At 38.1% G+C, this 18318-nt stretch overlaps 1 protein-coding gene across 3 annotated transcripts in view; it reads left to right on the top strand.

Annotated features, from left to right (window-relative positions):
* Window positions 1-4279: 4279 nt before the first annotated feature.
* LOC104585690 (pentatricopeptide repeat-containing protein At4g04790, mitochondrial-like) overlaps window positions 4280-18318 on the top strand; it is an 89983-nt gene continuing 75944 nt past the window's right edge. For 2 of the 3 annotated variants that reach the window (XM_088894523.1, XM_088894524.1), the window contains exons 1-3: window positions 4280-4787; window positions 4895-4945; window positions 5280-5900. In XM_088894523.1, coding sequence (XP_088750649.1) covers window positions 4499-4787; window positions 4895-4945; window positions 5280-5900 — 961 coding nt within the window. In that variant the 5' untranslated portion in view covers window positions 4280-4498. The remainder of the gene's footprint in view (window positions 4788-4894; window positions 4946-5279; window positions 5901-18318) is intronic. The other variant, XM_010242651.3, reaches the window with a different exon arrangement.

The raw sequence follows: 18318 nt of genomic DNA, 5'->3' as shown, positions 1-18318 counted from the left end.
TTGAATCATGTTGCTCGTACATGCACTCCACTTATTTTTTCCATGTTCAATGCTGAAGTATTACAACAACTAAATTGCAACATTGGTAAAGATCATATTGTGGATGAAACAATAACTGAATATGTAGTGAATGTATATGGAAAAAAACAACACAGAGTTGTTTTTGACTCAACAAATGATTCAGTAAGATGCAGTTGCAAAAAGTTTGAATATGTAGGGATCTTATGTGGGCATTCCATGAAAGTGCTTGATCTTAAACACATTAGGATGATCACCTCATGTTACATACTAAAAAGATGGATTATTGATGCAAAAAAAAAAGTGTTGATGCTTCACATGGCTTTAATATTAGTTTGGAGCAAAACACAAGAACAACAATGCACTATAAGGAGTTGAATTGTTTGTTTATTCAAATAGCAAGTAGAGCTGCACAAGATGAGGGTGTTTATAAAATTGCTGTGGAATCTTCCGAAAAGCTTCTCAAAGAGGTTAATGAATGTTTAAAAGAGACATATGCATCAAAGAGTTTGAGAGCAAAGGCTAATGAAACCATTAGCTCTCCTACAAATCCTAGAGAAATATGTAAGGATGTTGGTATAAATAATATCATTTCAGAAGGAACCACACCAACAGTAATCAAAGGAATTAAACACAAGGTGAGTAATACGCATTTTTCAAAGAGGCTCAAAAATGCTTTAGAAAAGACTGTAACACAAAGAACAAAAAGGAAGAAGAAGCAAACTAATGATGAATGTTCTATCCAACAACCCACACATGTATTTTTAAATTCATTAATATAATGCACTATACTTTTTTTTGCTATTATTGATTAAACTATTACAATGTAGAAAATTGGAATCGGAGATGATATAACTAATGTCTTAAAGAAGAGGACAAAAGTGACAAAGGTAAAAGAGTTTTGAGGAACCTTTTTCATCAAGACAAGTATTTATAAGATTTGATTATGAATTTGTTTTTAATTTTGATACTAAAATTCTTATATTATAGGATTCAAAGTTTGGAGAAAATAATGAGAATCAAAATAATGCTATTCATAGTCACGTATGAAATCGTTGGTCCAATTCCAATGACAATGAAAGTTGGTTTGCAAAATGTTTGTACCATTCATTATCTATTTTGGATAATTGTAATTAAAGTATGTCTTATACATTTTTTTAGGATTTTTTTTTGTACAGCCACAAAATTATTTCATGTATAGAGAGACCAATTCTTCCAGTAGTGATTATACCATGTCTCAATTATTACAGGTGAGTAGTGCATATGGATATTTTTAGGACCACTATTTATTTATTTTTTATTCACATGTTTTAATTAATCTCTCTTATGGGTTTAATATATTTTGATTTTTCATTCACTTTTTTTACATATGCGCAATTATCTTGTAATGTTTTTGGGGAATTTATTCATACCAACTCTCAAATGAAACATGTGAGGATTTAAGTGTTTACAACTCTTATATTTATTTTAAAATACATGTTTTGCAATTCATAATATCATTTTCATTGTATTAATAGTGCTTTGGGTTTTCAGGTTGAGCAATTATTAGGGATTGAGCACAAGGAAAAAAGTAACCATCCGGCAAAGAAATGACTTGAACAAATATTTTTTGTTTAAACTTGAAAAATGATATTTATTTAAACTTTGATACTTGGGTTTCGTCTCATGTGTAGCAATTACTATAATATTTTTTCAACACTTAAGCTCATATTATGGTATTTTTTATAGTGGTTATGGATGGAGTTCAACAAAATGGTTAGAATTCATTTTATGCTTAAACATAAAAAGGGTTGTATAATTGTTCATAGATGTGGAGGTATTTATATTTTAATTTTGTCTAAAGTTGAACAAATAAAAATCATCATTTATGTTTATCTTGTGTAAATAATAATAGGTTTTCAATGATTGTTGATTCTATTGTGAATATTGGCCAACCAATACAACATAAAGCTGATACATGTAATGTTGGAAAATCTGGGTTCATTTTGGTTAATGACTAAATATCTAATGTTTTTCTCCATTAGGGTTGATCTGGGTTGATCCATGTTCTGTTAACGGTTGTTTTTCCTTTATATGCACATGACCATGCCACTATGAGCAAGAATGATCACTCAATAAAAGCAAAAGGAAAGTGCCTTACCAATGACTTCCTATCAACCCACTACACCTTTAACCAAACTAGTAAAATTAATTGATTAACCATGTCCCACCGAGGGACCAAGATAATTAGTACATCCATCTTGAATTTTGTCAACCATAAAACAAATCAATTCACAAAGTAAATAGCTTCGTGTTAAAAAATAGCTAAATTATTAGCTTCTAAACAAACCAATTCACATTGCGTCTAAATTAGAAGCAATGTTCAATGAGGATTACAGGTTAAGTACCATTAAGACAATGAGGGTTAGAGATCAAAGCTTGAGAGAAGGTTCAATGAAAAATTCCCCACTAATGACTAAAGACACAAGTATTGAACAATGATGATTGCAGTTAAGTATCAATGAAACAATGAGAGGTAGGGGTACTCACGGTTCGATTAACCGAGCCGTGGGGAATTTTTTGGAACCGAACTAGTACTATCAGTTTTTGGAAAACCGGTAACCAGAACTGAATCGAAGCCAATCGGTTAACCGGTTGACCGGTTCGGTTCGTCGATTTTTTAGTTTTTAGAAAATATAATAAAAATTATAGATAGTATTATATTTTAAATAATAAATAATATATTATTAATATATAATGCATATTTATTAATTTATAATATATAAAATATATAATATACATAAATATGTAAAATATATAGAAATATATGTATATCGGTCAGTTTAGTTAACCAAAATTGAACTGATACCTTCGGTTTTAAAAACATTGAACCAAAGTCGAACCAACCGATTCGGTTAACCGATTTTTCGATTCGGTTTTTTTGCTCACCTATGAGCAAAGTTTTTAAAACCGACCCGAACAACAAACCGGTCAGGGGTCTGGTTCTCGTGTTGAACAGTCCAACTGTTCGAATCGAATGGTCGGCTCGTTCTAACAAAAAAATAAAATAAAAGAATGAAAAAATAGTCAAAACTATCAAATAGTTTGAATGGTTAACCGCTTGGGCCAGCGGTTTGCTGACCAAAATCAACGGCTTTTAGCAAAAATATAATTTTGGGAAAAATTGGAACCGACCACCTAACTGGTTCCCTATTTCCTGGTCCGACTAGTTTTAAAAACCATGAATGAGAGGTGAGATTAAGTATTATTAAAGAATGGTAGAAGTCGAAACAAAAGACAAAAGATTCACTGGTTTTAGGGTTGCCCAAGGTTCAGGTCCGTGGGCCTTTTTTTTGGACAGAACCGGTAGTACCGGTTTTAGAAAACCAATCATTAGAACTGAACTGAAACCAGTCAGTTAACTGGTTGATCGGTTTGGTTCATTGGTTTTTCGTTTTTTTTGATTTTATAATATTTATTATAAAAATATATAAATATATAATAAAAATATAAATATATATAAAATATTATATTTAAATAATAAATAATATATAATATATTATAAATATATATTTATATATATAGTGCGTATTTATTAATTTATAATATATAAAATACATATAATATATATATATATATAATATACATAAATATATAAAAAATATATACAAAATCATATATACCGGTCAGTTCGATTAATTGCCGGTTTTTTAAATTGGTTAACCAAAACCGAATCGATACCTTTGATTTTTTTAAAATCACCGAATCAAAACCAAATCGACCAGTTCAATTAACCGATTTTTCAATTTGATTTCGGTCAGTTCGGTTTTTCTTGCTCACCCCTAATTGGTTTAATTCTTGAAAGTCGAAAGTCAGTTAAGAATTTGTCTCAGCTTTCACGGGTTTAGAAATTGGAAGTCAATAAAAAGTCTGTCTTAGCTTTCACAGGTTTAATTTTTGGAAATCTGTAGTCGGCGGATCTCTTATTCTTGATTGTTTTTTATTTTTTTTGTTTTTATTTGATTGAAATAGGAAATCCATCAGTATTTTTTATTTATTTTAAAATTTTAATATACTAAAAATAAGGAGGAAGACTTTTGAAACGTCCGTTAGTTAACAATCACATGTGAAATTTTAACACAAGAGAGTGCTTACGTGGCACTCTTTTATTGGATGTACAGGAAGGTCTTCAGGAAACATTGTGCAGGAAATTCGGACTCCCTTCGCAACACACAGGAACTAAAAAGTTCGGATGGATCGTCTCGGAAGCCCTTGTTTCCCAAATTATCCAGTTTTTAAAACCGACAAAAACCAGGATGTTCTTTTGGCCGAACGGTCCGGCTCAAAAATTTTCCTTTGCCGTTCGCCATTTGATGTTTTCTGCATCCTCATTAACACAGGCAGCTAAGCCCGAATGTCTTTCCAGCATCAAAGAAATAGCTTACTAAGTAGTAACCATCTTCATTTTTTCAGATAGAAATTGAGGCAATCAGCAAATCAAATGCCCAGGTCTAAAGTGACAAACCTAAGCTCGCTGTTCGGTTCCGCCATTAAGACGACCTCGGAGAAAAGTTCGAGAAAGGTGGCTCAGGATATCAAAAAGCTTGTTGTTTCCTCGCTCGACTCCACATCTCCTTGCACTTCCAATTCGGCAGATGCAGATAAACCGTCAAAGAGTTCGCTTAAGGTTTTATCCAAAACAGCAGCTAAGTCCAAGAAATTCGTTTCGATAACCCAGAGTAAATTAGCGGTGGAACCTGTCTCGTCGGAGACACAGACGATTAGTTCCAGTAATATATCATTATGTCTTTTATTTTGAACTTTTATGTGGGGTGGACTGAGAAGTATGTTATTAATCATCAAACTCTCATTTACTTCCCTCACATTGGTCATGTAGGCGGCGATTCGGTGAAGCAGCTAATGAGGGACGTAACTTCTCTAATCTGTGGTAGGTTTTCGTGAACTGGGTTGTTACCAAATACATTGATATCTTCTATCCTCCAGGTTCTGTCACTTTGCTTATTGACATTTGCCTCTTTTCCCTGGCAAACAATCTGTCTTATTAAGACTAACAATTCCTCAATAACTCAATTCAGTTTTCATATTTTCCACACGACATTATGATCCTTATTCATACACGGAAAATATCACCTCTTCTTTTTATTCTATGTTGGTAAAGAATGGCCATATGGCATATGACCTTTATCGTATATATTGGTAAAGAATGATCTTTGGTTTTGATGTTTGCTCTTTTCACTGGTCTGGAGTTTCTATATTTTCAGGTAATACTGTCTTGGAGTCACAAAAATCCTCTGATTTGCAATTGCCTAATGATGAAAGGACCATAGAGAAAGTCTTAAATATACCATGGTTCACAAATATGTCTCCAACCAGCATATTGCAGCGTCGCAAGGATATATCACGTGAAAGGAAACAAAAATGGATTTTCAAGAACACCCAAACTCATCGTTTCCAGAAGTTGGTGAAAATGTGTGCGCAAAAACTGGGTACAGAAGCTACTCTTGAAGTGTTTGGTAAGTTAGGACGAGAAACTGGTGTCAAAGAATACAATGCATTGATAGGACTCTGTATCGAGAAGGCTAGGAATAGCAAAGATGAAGAAGTTTCAATAGACCAAATCCATAAGACTTTTCAATTATTTAAATCAATGAGGGAACAGGGTTTTCACATAGAAGAACAAACATATGGCCCGTTGCTTATGTATTTGATTGACATGGAAATGATACAAGAATTCCAGTTTTTCAGTGAAATCGTCAAAGAGGAGGGCCCTACTTCATTTCCTAGATTAGGTTACTATGAGATGCTGCTTTGGATTAAAGTAGATAATAAGCAGAAAATTCAAGAGCTTTGTGATGCTGTTGGAGATAGGTACAGCTTTGCAGGTAAACCACTAGTTTAATAAATCTACAACAATTATGCAAGTTTAATTGATAAAATATGGTAGCTTCTTTCTTCTGCATATGTTGTGGCAATTTTATGATATTCTTTGTTTTTCTTCTTTATGTGTTTTGGGTTAGATCTGTGGGGGATTCAGCAATGAAGCTTTGTATTCTCCTAGATAGACTGGAAAAGAATTGATTGTGAATGATTTTGGTTTTAAACTTGTGAATTTTTTTTGCCTCCATATTATTTCATACATGGCTCTAATTAGTATTATATTAAAATTTCATATTTTTCATATGCTTGTGCTTGTAAAAGTTTGCATGAGAGAGATACTGGTTAACTGTTTGTAAATTTTCTTCTTAAATTATATTTCTTTATTGAAACTTAAAGGAGAGCTTAGAAAGATTATTTGGAACTTAAAGAAAGCTTAGAAAGAAACAATCCTTCATTGACAATAGACAGATGGAAACAATATCTATAAGCTTACAATGCCCTTACAGCAAATTGTTCTACTTTCGATCTTACAAAACGCTGTCTTTATCTTTAGTCATTTTTATTTTTTTATGGTTGAATGCATCTAGGATTTGATGTTAGGGAGAAATAGAAGATCAGTTGAATGAGAAAGAAGGAAAAGAGATTTGAGAGAACGACTTAATAAGGGTCACACTCTTTAGACACTGTTTTATTAATTATGAAGAATGAAAGGAAATTATGTTATTGTATTGCCCTTAATTAGTTATAATCCTAGTCAACTTATAGTGTAAAACACACTCTAATATCACTCCCTCTCAAGCTGGCGTGTAGATATCTAGCTCCACTCGCTTATCAAGAGCACCCACTAACTGTGTTTTACTAATAGCCTTCATTAACATATTGGCGAATACATAGCTGGTCATGACTCTTACAAAATTTCCTTTAGACTGGTCTCTACCACGTATCCCTTTCTTATTACAGCCTTTTTGCCAATCATTTTACATTATCATTCCCCATTTGGCCCTGAAAACAGTAGTTGCCTATTCACCCCTTATTTTGCTAGGCATCTGCATTGCATTAACCATTCTTGGGGTCCAGTTAAATGGTTAAATCTGAAATTCTTGTCCATTCCCAATCATCTAATCTTCCTCAAAGTGATTGAGAGTTGCCAAGGAATCTCTCTGTCATTTCTCAGCCAGCGTATCTCAACTTTGGAATCTCCCTTCACAATCAGATTATTGATACCATTACCAAGGTTCCCAAAAACAGTAGTTGTCTACAATGTTTTAAAAATCCACCCGAAGGACGAACCGTTTTTGCCTCCAGGTCATGGGTCACTGGTTTGACTGTCCAGGTCGAATGGGGCAGACTGTGCCGCATCAGCACTCTACATTTTTTAAGTGTATATATATATATATCTATATGTATGTATATATTTTTATAAAGACATAATTTATCAATAAATAATGTATAATTACGTTATACATGTATATATGCATTATTTTATATTTACTTTATGTTTTTAATTTTTTATTTGTAAAAAAAATTAAAAAATGCAAATTGAGGCCAAAAAATGTTTTTTTTTGGGCAAAAATAGTGGGGCAAGGCGCCTATGGCTCCTTGGGACGCATAGATCTCGAAAAGTTACCCAAAATTTAAAAAAAATCATCCCAATCGGATATTGGAGCACAAAGTTATGGCCTCTAGAAGTTGCATACAGTCTGCAACCCATGACCTAGTCATCGGGTTGAACGGGTCAATGGTCCAACCGCCCGGGTCGGATGGTTTTTGACCTGGTTAACGATCTTGACCAATTTTTGGGGTTTACTAGAACCGAACCCAAAATCATGGCCAGATGATGGTTCAAATGGTTCAGCCGGCTGGGTCAATGACACTGGTTGTCTATTTACCCCTTATTTTTCTAGGCATCTGCATTGCATTAACCATTCTTGGAATCCAGTTAAACCTGAAATTCTTGTCCATTCCCAATCATCTAAACTTCCTGATAGTGATTGAGAGTTGCCAAGGAATCTTGCTGTCATTTCTCATCCAGCATACCTTGAAGTAGTGCCTTTAACTTTTTTAGAAAGGGTAAGGTAATTTCATTAATAAGTATTTGTAAATTTGTACAAGAGTGTTCCATGTACGGTGAGAGGCCTATGCACGAGACAAATGTACAAGTATACTGTATCTCGACCTTTTGACAAAAACCACTCAAGCCATTACATCAACTATGATTCAAAAAGTGTTGTTTAATTAAAACAATCCTGATGAGATACCCCCTTGAACAGCTTATGGACAGCAATCCAGGAATCCAATGTTGCTACTTACCAGTTACCACCTGAAAACGTCATCCCCTAATTTTGCTCGATTATCAAAGAACTTGCTGTGCCCAACTTTCTTGTTCAGCCTAGCAACTTCCAGCTTGTAATGAGTTCTCTAACCATTTGAGGAGGGCACCAACTGTAACCCATTAAATTGCTGAAATGATCCCAAACTCTTCTAGCACTGCACATCCAATAAATAAACTGTCGAAAGATTCAGGGTGAAGGCCACAAAGAGGACAATCTGTAGAACTTTGGTTGATACCCATATGCATCAAAGACTCCTTAGAGTTTTCCATAACTCCGCAGTCCAACAAGGAAATTCACCTTTGATGGGACATGGGATATCCATACCTCTCTCCAAGGGAAATCCCCAACTTCAGGTTCGGCCAGCTTGCTGTAGGAATTCACCAAGAACCTGCCATCTTTTGCCCACCTTCAACACCTTTCATCTTCTGGATTAAAAGATGGTTTTGCAGTTCTGAAGTAGAGATAGGAGCCACAGTAGGTCCTCTATCTCCCAATCGTTTAGTTGTCTTCTAAATGTTGGGCACCACACTAGTGTATGACCAGACCACTTCATTTGGTCAGCTAACAAAATGTCCCTATCTTCTGCCATGAGGAACAGAGCTGGGAAATCTTCCATTAAGGGTCTGTCCCCACACCATCTATCTAACCAAGATTTAACACTTCTTCCATTCCCAAATTTGAATACTGTATCCTTGGTGATCTGCAGTTGCACTTTCTCTATCCCTTTCCAAGCTGAACAGCCATACGGCATATTATTTGATGCCGGATCTCAATTTAGGTTGCTGATACTAAACATTTCTGCTATTGTTTTTCTGCATATACTGTTAGGGAAGGCATTAAACAATCAATGTCACCTACCAACCAATGTCACCTACCAAGCTGTACCCTTGGTGATCTGCAGTTGCACTTTCTCTATCCCTTTCCAAGCGGAACAGCCATACGGCATATTATTTGATGCCGGATCTCAATTTAGGTTGCTGATACTAAACATTTCTGCTATTGTTTTTCTGCATATACTGTTAGGGAAGGCATTAAACAACCAATGTCACCTACCCATAAGGGCTGTATTAAACTGCCGAAGCCTCTTGACACCTAGCCCCCGAAAACACTTAGCCCTCTACAATCCCTAATGGTACCCCTGATTCCGGAAGGGCCAGGATTACCCATACTAGTACCACAGCCATCAAAATTTAGTTTTAGAAAGCTTTCTTCTGGTGGCTACCATTAATAGTGGTCCCAAGGTTTAGTTATTGGGCCGAGGGGACCCTCTCTCTCTCCTTTGCTTTTCACTTTGGTGGTTGATCTACTAAGTAGAATGATCTCAAAGGCAGATGAAAGTAATCTTATAAGGGGTTGGAGAGTAGGGAGGCAAGAAGTGACTGTGACACACCTTCTCTTTGTGGGCGATATTATCATTTTCTGCGAGGAAGTAAATGAGGTTTGGTGGAGGAATTTGAAAGAAATCATCTCTGCTTTTGAGTGCAGCTCTAGATTGAGAACAAACTTGGGGAGGAGTTTTTTGATAGGGGTAAATATACAAGAGGAAGAGGTAGGTGGAAACCCTAAATCTGAGTTCTTTTGGAAGCCAGTCTTGGAGAAATTTGCAGAGAAGCTTGCAGTATGGAAGAGAAATTATATCTCTTTGGGGGGAAGGGTTTCTTTTATTAAATCAACCTTGGCAAATCTTCCAACCTTTTTTTTTTTTGATCAATAACATCAACTTCATTAAATTAAGAGAATAGAGGGAAAAGAATACAAAGGGAGATAAAATAACTTAGCTCCCCAAAAACAAAAAACACAGGGAATGCAAAAAAAATTAAAAACTAGCCCAAAAAACAGCCTCCCTATTCACTCCTTGCTTGGCCAACCCATCCGCAAATGAGTTGGCACTCCTCTTCACCCAGCTGTACTGAATCTCAATGTCCCTACCCAGCCATAAGAACTGTTTTTTCTCATTGTTAAAGTTCCACAAACCACTGTCCTCTGTCTTCAACCAATTAACCACCACCTTCGAGTCACCTTCCAGAATCAAATGGCTAATATTTAGATCTTTTGCTCTTCGAATTCCTTCATGCGCTGCAAGGATCTCAGCCCTAAGAGAGTCACCTTCTCCAATAGGGCCAGAGAATAAAGCAGTAACAATCCCTTCCTCATTCCTGAAGACTCCTCCAATCCCAGAGGGCCCTGGATTCCTTACACTGCTACCATCAAAATTCAGCTTTATAAAGCCCGAGGGGGGAGGGGACCAGGACGGACAAGGAGTCCTCTTGCATCTAGCAGTGAAAGTAATCTCTTTCCAGTTTCTTGGTAAGTCATCCATAGGACAATCTGAAAACAACTCCAAAGATTTTAGCCAGTGGACTGCTCTTATGAGGATTCGATCTAACAAATCTTCCAAAGTTTTTTCCTTGTCAGAAAAAATGCGTGAGTTTCTTTCTTCCCACAAAGACCAGCAAACCGCTGCCCTAATACACCTCCACATAGTCTTCCCTCGCTTCTTAGGCCAACTGAAAAAAGAAGGAGAAAACAAACCTTGGACAGTCTCCGGAGGATACCAAGAATGCCCAAAACGGGAGAAAACCCACTCCCAAACAGATTTAGCAACCTTACAAGAGACCATGAGGTGGTAGCTAGATTCCCCATCAGCTTTACAAAGAGCACATCTATTAGGAAGTAGACAATAGTTGGGTCTCTTTCTTTGGAGTAAGTCTAAAGTGTTGATTCTTTCTAGGAAAATTTCCCAACAAAAAAACCCCACCCGAGGAGGAATAGGTCTGCTCCAAATTTCCTTAACTGGAAAGGACAACCCCAGGGGGGTAGGAGGCTGAGTTAAGGTTTCAAAGAAAGAAGCACAAGAAAAGGTACCAGAGTTAGAAAGGGTCCAAAATCTGGTGTCTTCCTTTGCATGGTTTAGGAAGACACCCTCAAGGGAGGCTAGTAGAGCTACCAGGCTATCCAAGTCCGTATCTCTAATTGCCCTACGCAGGCCAAGGTTCCAACTAAAGCTCGAAGTGGAAGCTGAAGGGACTAAGAAGGAATAAATGGGTTCATTTTTCAAGTCTGAAAGAGCATACAAGGAAGGAAACTTGTCTTTCAGAGGAGAATCCCCGACCCAAAGATGTTCCCAGAAATTTATTCGGTTACTAGAGTTTAGACCATACCTGATCCAAGGGGAGAAAACTGGAAGCAGATTGTGGATGGATTTCCAAGGAGAAGCAGCTGAAGCCCTTGCCAAGATTCCAGGATCCCAACCATTGTCTTCTAGCCCATGAATGCTAGCCACAATCTTAGTCCACAATTTATCCCTTTCCAAAGAGAACCTCCACAACCACTTCCCTAGAAGAGCCATGTTCCTTTTCTTGAAATTACCAATCCCAAGACCTCCTTGTGTTTTACACCTAGAGACCACCTCCCAACTCACCCTATGATCTCTCTTCTCCTCTCCAAGCTCCCAGAGAAAGTTCCTTATTAATTTTTCCAAAAGATTTGAAACCTTTGAGGGGATCTTAAACACTGACATAAAGTAAACAGGAAGGTTGGCTAGGGTAGATCTAATGAGAGAGACTCTTCCACCTAAAGAAAGATAACTCCTCTTCCAGGCCGCTAGCCTCTTCTCAAACCTCTCTACTACTGGAGCCCAAAAGCTAACACTCTTAGGATTATCTCCTAAAGGGAGGCCCAAATAAGTCAGGGGCCAAACCGTAATAGCACAACCTAGCTCGTCTGCAGATTCCCTTAGATCTCTTTCGTTCACATTCACTCCCACCACACAACTCTTGTCAAAGTTTACCTTTAGGTTAGATATCCGCTAAAAAGTTGTATTGTCAGCTTTAGATTCCGGATCCAACTGAGGTTCCCTCCTTCACAGAAAAGGATAGTATCATCTGCAAATTGTAGAAGAGTCAAGGGAACCTCCTCCCTTCCTACTCTCCACCCTCTTATCAGATTCCTCGAGTCTGCTCTATGGATTAATCGCCCAAACACATCAACAGTAAGGGTGAAAAGAAAAGGGGAAAGAGGATCTCCTTGTCTTAGACCTCTCAATGCCGGAAAGAAGTCAACCACAGTCCTGTTCACCAGGATAGAATAACGGCAAGTCCTAACACAACCCCAGATCCACTTGCACCACCTGTCACCAAAACCAAAACTCCTCAACACCTCCATCAAGAAAGACCAATCAACCAAGTCGAAAGCCTTCTCCAAATCCAATTTGCAGACCCGTCCCTTCTTCTTTGACTTTCTAAAGCTCTCCAGGCTCTCATTTGCAATGAGGATCTGATCGGTGATCTGTCTTCCCTCCACAAAAGCACTTTGGTTGGGTGCAATAATAGAGGGGAGCACCTTCTTTATCCTGAGAGACAACATCTTTGCAATGATTTTGTACAAGCTAGTCACCAGACTGATAGGTCTAAAATCTTTTGGTTGAGAAGCATCTTTCTTCTTTGGGACTAAGGCAATGAAAGTTGAGTTCAAGCCCGGGTTTATTACACCCCTCCTGTGGAACTCCTCAAAGACCGAAGCAAGATCATTCTCCAAAATATCCCAACAATCCTGGTAAAAGGCCATTGTGAACCCATCTGGACCTGGAGCTTTTGTCCTATCCATAGAGAATACTGCTTCCTTTACCTCTTCCATATCGAACATTTTTTCTAGCCACTCTCTCTTCTCTGCACTTAGAGTCGGCCAATCCAAACCCTCCAACCATACTCTCTCATTCATAGGCCTTCTAAAAATAGATTTGAAGTGGTTTACCAGGGCCTCTGCAATTTCAGCCGGGTGAGACAATACTGCTCCATCAACTTCCAAGTTAGAGATGTAGTTCTTCTTTCTCCTTCCATTTGCCACTGAATGGAAAAACCTTGTGTTTCTGTCTCCCTCCTTTAGCCACTTACACCTAGATTTTTGCCTCAAACTGATTTCCTCATTGATCAGGATGTCCTCCATCTGCCTCCTTAAAACCCATCTCAACTTCCTTTCTTCCTCTCCAAAGGGGCCTCTCTCTTCCTTCAGGTCCAAATCCTCAATTTGCTCCACCAGAACTTGCTTTCTCTCTTCTAATATTCCAAACTCTAGCCTATTCCACTCCTTTAATTAATTGAGATTTTAGGTATTGGAGTTTCTTGTGGAACCTCATTCCCTTCCAATCAACTACCGGATTAGCTTGCTCCCACCACTCTCTGATTTTCTCAGTGAAACCCGGATGAGACAACCACATATTTTCAAACTTGAAAGGGGTAGGCCCTACTCCTCTTAATTCCTCCTTGACCAAAACTATTGGCCAGTGGTCTGAAGTAAGTCTAGGGAGAGCCCTAGAAGTAATATTGCCCCAATGTTCCTCCCAATCTGTTGAGAACAAAAATCTGTCCAACTTAGAGCAAATTGGCCGAGATTGAAGGTTGGACCAAGTGAAGTTATTATTTAGGAAAGGAAGTTCTTTGAGATTAAAAGAGTCCACAAATTGGTTGAACTTCCTCATACTTGTTGTCACTCTCTGTCTAGGGTTGTTGGTTTCCTCCATAAATCTCACTACATTAAAGTCCCCTCCCACACGCCAGGGTCCATCCCAAAGGCCTCTAATGTCACTCAATTCTTCCCATAATTTCTCCCTTTGCCTATAGTCATTGAGGCCATACACATTTGTTAGTACCCATTCATACCCATCGGCCACCTGTTTGAACTTCAGGGAGACAGAGTGATCTCCAATTAGCTCCTCCACACCTAAGAGAATCTCTTCTTTCCACAGGGTCACAATCCCTCCCGAGGAACCCCACGAAGGAGCAGCCACCCACTTAATACCTCTAGAACTCCACACACTCCTTGCCTAGCTGCAATCAAAGTCCATTCTTTTGGACTCCTGAAGCATAACCACATCCGGATTAAACTTCTTAATTACCTCTTTGATTGTTGCTCTCTTCCTACTGCTGCCCAACCCCCTCACATTCCAACTTAGGATTCTCATTGAAAACTATAAGCTTTAACCCCAACTCCTCCAAGAACTATTTAGACCCTTTTCTTCTAATCCCTTTCACTTCGAATTTCTTGTCCCCCTCAATATCTTTTTTTAATCTCTCCACTTCACTCAACCTTCTAAACTTCATCTTGCTGTCCTCTTTATTTTGCATGTAGGCTTTTAGATCATTCGGGTTCTTCAGCTTGCACCCCAACTTTTTCACAAACTCTGCAACTGACTCTTCCCCAAAAGTTTCCTCTTTTTCTAAAGAAGCACTCTCCTCACTCCTAGGAAGCTTCTTGTTCCTTCTCACATTACCTCCAACCACAGCCCTGTCTGTCCCCTCCAGGCTCCCTCTCTGCAAGTCCTTCCTTTCCACTTCACCCAAGAGGCTTTCTAAGATTTCCCAAATTATTGTCTCTCAGCAAGTTTCCTCACCCACTTCCCCCCCTTGTAGACTCACTGTGGCTTTCAGACCAAGGGCTTCCGACTCTTGGTTGGGAAGAGAATCTGGTACAAGAGATACAAAGTGCTCATCAGTATCCAAAACTGAATTGACAGAGTTGAGGGATTTACCTGAGGTAGAGAAGTGAGGAGAGAGCAAAGGCGAAGGAGAGGTAGTCACTTTCTTTTTTGAGAAAATAGAGCACTCTGTCTCCCAGAGATGGGGGAGGGAAATCCCTGTCGCTGTATCAACACAAAGACCCCTTTCTCTCCATTTTTCGTATCCCGACCAAAGTAGCACAGAAGCTAGAGAAAATCATGAGAGATTTCCTTTGGGAACCGGGGGAGGAAAAGAAAGATCACTTGTAAAGTGGGAGATAGTGTGTAGACCTAAGAGTCAAGGGGGATTAGGTTTGGGAAACTTGAAACATATGAGCACGACTCTACTTGGGAAATGGTTGTGGCACTTGTCTCAAGAGGAGAGTTTGCGGCACAAAGTCATAGTAAGTATAAGCGATGCTTTGGGCAATGGATGGAATGCAAAGGTCTCGCCTCTTGCTTCAACTTCTTCCCCTTGTAAAGCCATTAACAAGGTACTTCCTACTTAAATTTTACAAAATTTGATGTTGGAAATGGTAATAAAGTCCTTTTTTGGGAGGATGTTTGGTTGGGGCATATCCCTTTAAATTCCCAATTTCCTTTGCTCTTTGCACTTTCTAGTCTTCAAAAGAAGCCCATTTCTTGTTTTTGGAATCTCTCTTCTTCAGGGCTAAACTGGGACTTTGGATTTAGAAGGGGTTTAAGGGACAAAGAATGTGAGCTTGTGATAATCTTGTTACATAAACTACGGTCAGTCTTCCTGGATATAAGGGTGGATGACAATAGAATCTGGATACCTTCCCCTTCCGTATCTTTCTCTTGTGCTTTCTTTGACACCTTAGTTTCCTTAGAACCAGAGGGGGGGGGGGGGTTCCTGTGAAAGAAATTTGGAGCAAGCATATTCTTTCAAAAGTCCAAGTCTTCTGTTGGGAAGTTTTCCTGGGAAAGATAAATACCTATGATGTGCTTCAGAGAATAAGGCTAAACAAATGCCTATCCCCTCATATGTGTATCTTATGTAAGGCAAATGGTGAAACAACTTCCCACCTACTACTATCTTGCTCTTTTGCAAATTATGTTTGGTTGTGCATCTCTTCACTCTTTGGCTGTAGGTGGGACCCTCAACAAGACTTCACTACTCTGTTCAGCTCAACTTTTTTCAGGCAAGCAAAAAAGAGAGGAAGATTGCCATTGAAGACAGCTAGGGCAGCAACAATATGGATACTATGGGAGGAAAGAAATGAAAGGCTGTTAACAATATAGATACTCTGTTCAGCCCAACTTTAGTGAAATCGTTTTTCTGAGTATTGATAAAAAAAAGGAAATGAAAGGCTGTTCAAAGAAAAGGCAAGGGGCATAGAGGATATTATTGAAAGCATAAAGATCAAAATAGAAAACTGGGTAAAAACTTTGGAAGCATTCAAATTGGTGGCAGTGGATGATGTTATCAGAGCTTGGTATGAAGTGGCAAATTCAGCTGCTGTGAAAGACAATGGAGTCTTGGACTGGAAGCCTCCTCAGCCTAACAGACTAAAGTTAAACTTTGACAGAAGCTCTTTAGGAAATTCTGGGCTGTCAGGAATTGGAGGAGTGTTCAGGTATGATGCAGGGAAAGTGCTAACTCTATTTTCAGGATCAATGGGAGTAGGGGCTCGGCAAGAGCAGAAATAACAGCCTTACTTCAAGGTCTGAAACTAGCAAAACAGTGGGGTTTATGAACTTGGAGATAGAAGGTGATTCAAATTTAGTAATTTCCTGGATGGATGACAGCAATCCAGGTGTGTGGAAGTTCAGACATCTAATCAGAGAAATAAAGAGCTTGGCAAAGGACCTTGAGGCAAGCTTCAAGTGGGTTAAGAGAACAGCAAATGGGATGGCTGATACTTTGGAAAAACAAGGGGTACATAGGGATCAACTTTTCTGGGCAGATTTGAGATAATCTTGTAAATTTTGTAAAGCTCTGCTTCTCATATGTATTTAAAAATTGATCTTAATCTGTACTGTATGTCTTCCTCTTATAATTAAATGAAATCCTATTGATTACCAATAAAAAAATGGTTTTGTTATTGTAGAGCCTTGAACCCATTTCCAACCTCTCCAATAATCCTCAACTGAGAAGGGGTAAAAAATGCTCATAGTGTTGACCTAATGAGTGACTTTCACAGTAGGTCTATCAATCAAGGCATTTTTGACCAGCTCTTATATTTGAAGATCCTTTCATTTCTTTCTTCCCAAATGGTCCATAATGTAGCTGCCCTTGTGCTTCTCCATGTGAGCTTTCCTTGCTTCCTAGGTGAGTTAAAAAATGAAGTCCTAAAGAGGTTCTCCACATCCTGAGGAGGAGGCAACCTGCAATAATATATAGCAAAGAAGATATCAAAAAAAAAAAAATATAGAGCAAAGAACTGTTCCAAATTCTGTCCACAAAAGGACAAGAGATTAGTGAACAGAAAGTAATTTCTTTGTTAGCATTACATAGGTAACAAATATGAGAAATACGCACCAACTAGATCTTTTCCTTTGCAGAGTTTTACAAGTATTGATGTTTTGGTGTAGACCTCCCAACAAAAAGCCTTCACTTTCAAGAGTATTTACCCTGAATTTCTGAAGCTGTAAAAAGTCATAACAAGGTTAGAGGGGGGGGGGGGAGCAGAGAAGAAAGAAGCAGAGAGAGAAGAGCAATAAAAGTTTAGTTATCCATTAAAAAAGAGCAGTTTTTCTATATTGGAGAAGGTTCCAGTGCTGCATCCCAAACTTTCTTAACTGTTTGAAGGAACAAAAAGGTCCTACCAACCTGTTGATGCATGGAGAAGTAGAAGGGGACTCCCAATTAATAATCTTATGGACTTGGCAAGTCAATTCTGCTCCTTGGTTCTATAGACATGCTTTCAGGGAAATAGACTCCGTTGCAAGAAGGATCACCTATGCTATTAGATGGATAAAGAGAACACCAAATGGAACGGTAGATGTATTAGCAAAGCAGGGAGTTGAAAGACCAAATCTATTCTGGGCAAAATTGTAATCTGGAGCTGATTGGGTTGATGGTTTCCCAATCAGTTGTAATTTTCTCTGGAGTGTAAATTTACCTTTCCTTTTCTGATAAAAAGCCTGTTGAAGCATGGAGCAAAGTAGCCATGACATAAGCATTGAACTCTCCGACTCCCACTTCTCATAATCTGAAGTGCCCTTTGCCAGTTTTGTCATTTTACATTTGATGTAGCTTTGCTTGTCATGTCCCTAAATAAATGTTGCTGATTGAGACCATTCAAGATAAATTGGTCCCAATCAACTTAACTATCATAATCTACAAAGGAGGTTGCTCTAATGTTGTCATTACTTCAAACATTAGCAAAAGTGGAAGCAATCTCTGTCAAACCACTGTTTACAGACATGATTCACTTCTCTGTGTGTAGGCTTGATACTCCACAGACCTTCACAATCAGACTATCAGGTCAAAGGAGTCTATAAACTTCTCTACGTGTAAGATTAGTACTTAATCCTTAAACACTCTCTTTGATGAGACCAAAGATATAAAAAAGAAAGAAAAACCTTTCTGGAAACACTCACTTTTCATGCTTAGAGACTAACCTGCATGAT

Source organism: Nelumbo nucifera, chromosome 1 (genome assembly GCF_055504915.1).
Source record: "Nelumbo nucifera cultivar China Antique chromosome 1, China Antique-T2T, whole genome shotgun sequence".
In the NCBI taxonomy this organism is placed as follows: Eukaryota; Viridiplantae; Streptophyta; class Magnoliopsida; order Proteales; family Nelumbonaceae; genus Nelumbo; species Nelumbo nucifera.
This window is presented reverse-complemented; position numbering and strand designations above follow the sequence as displayed.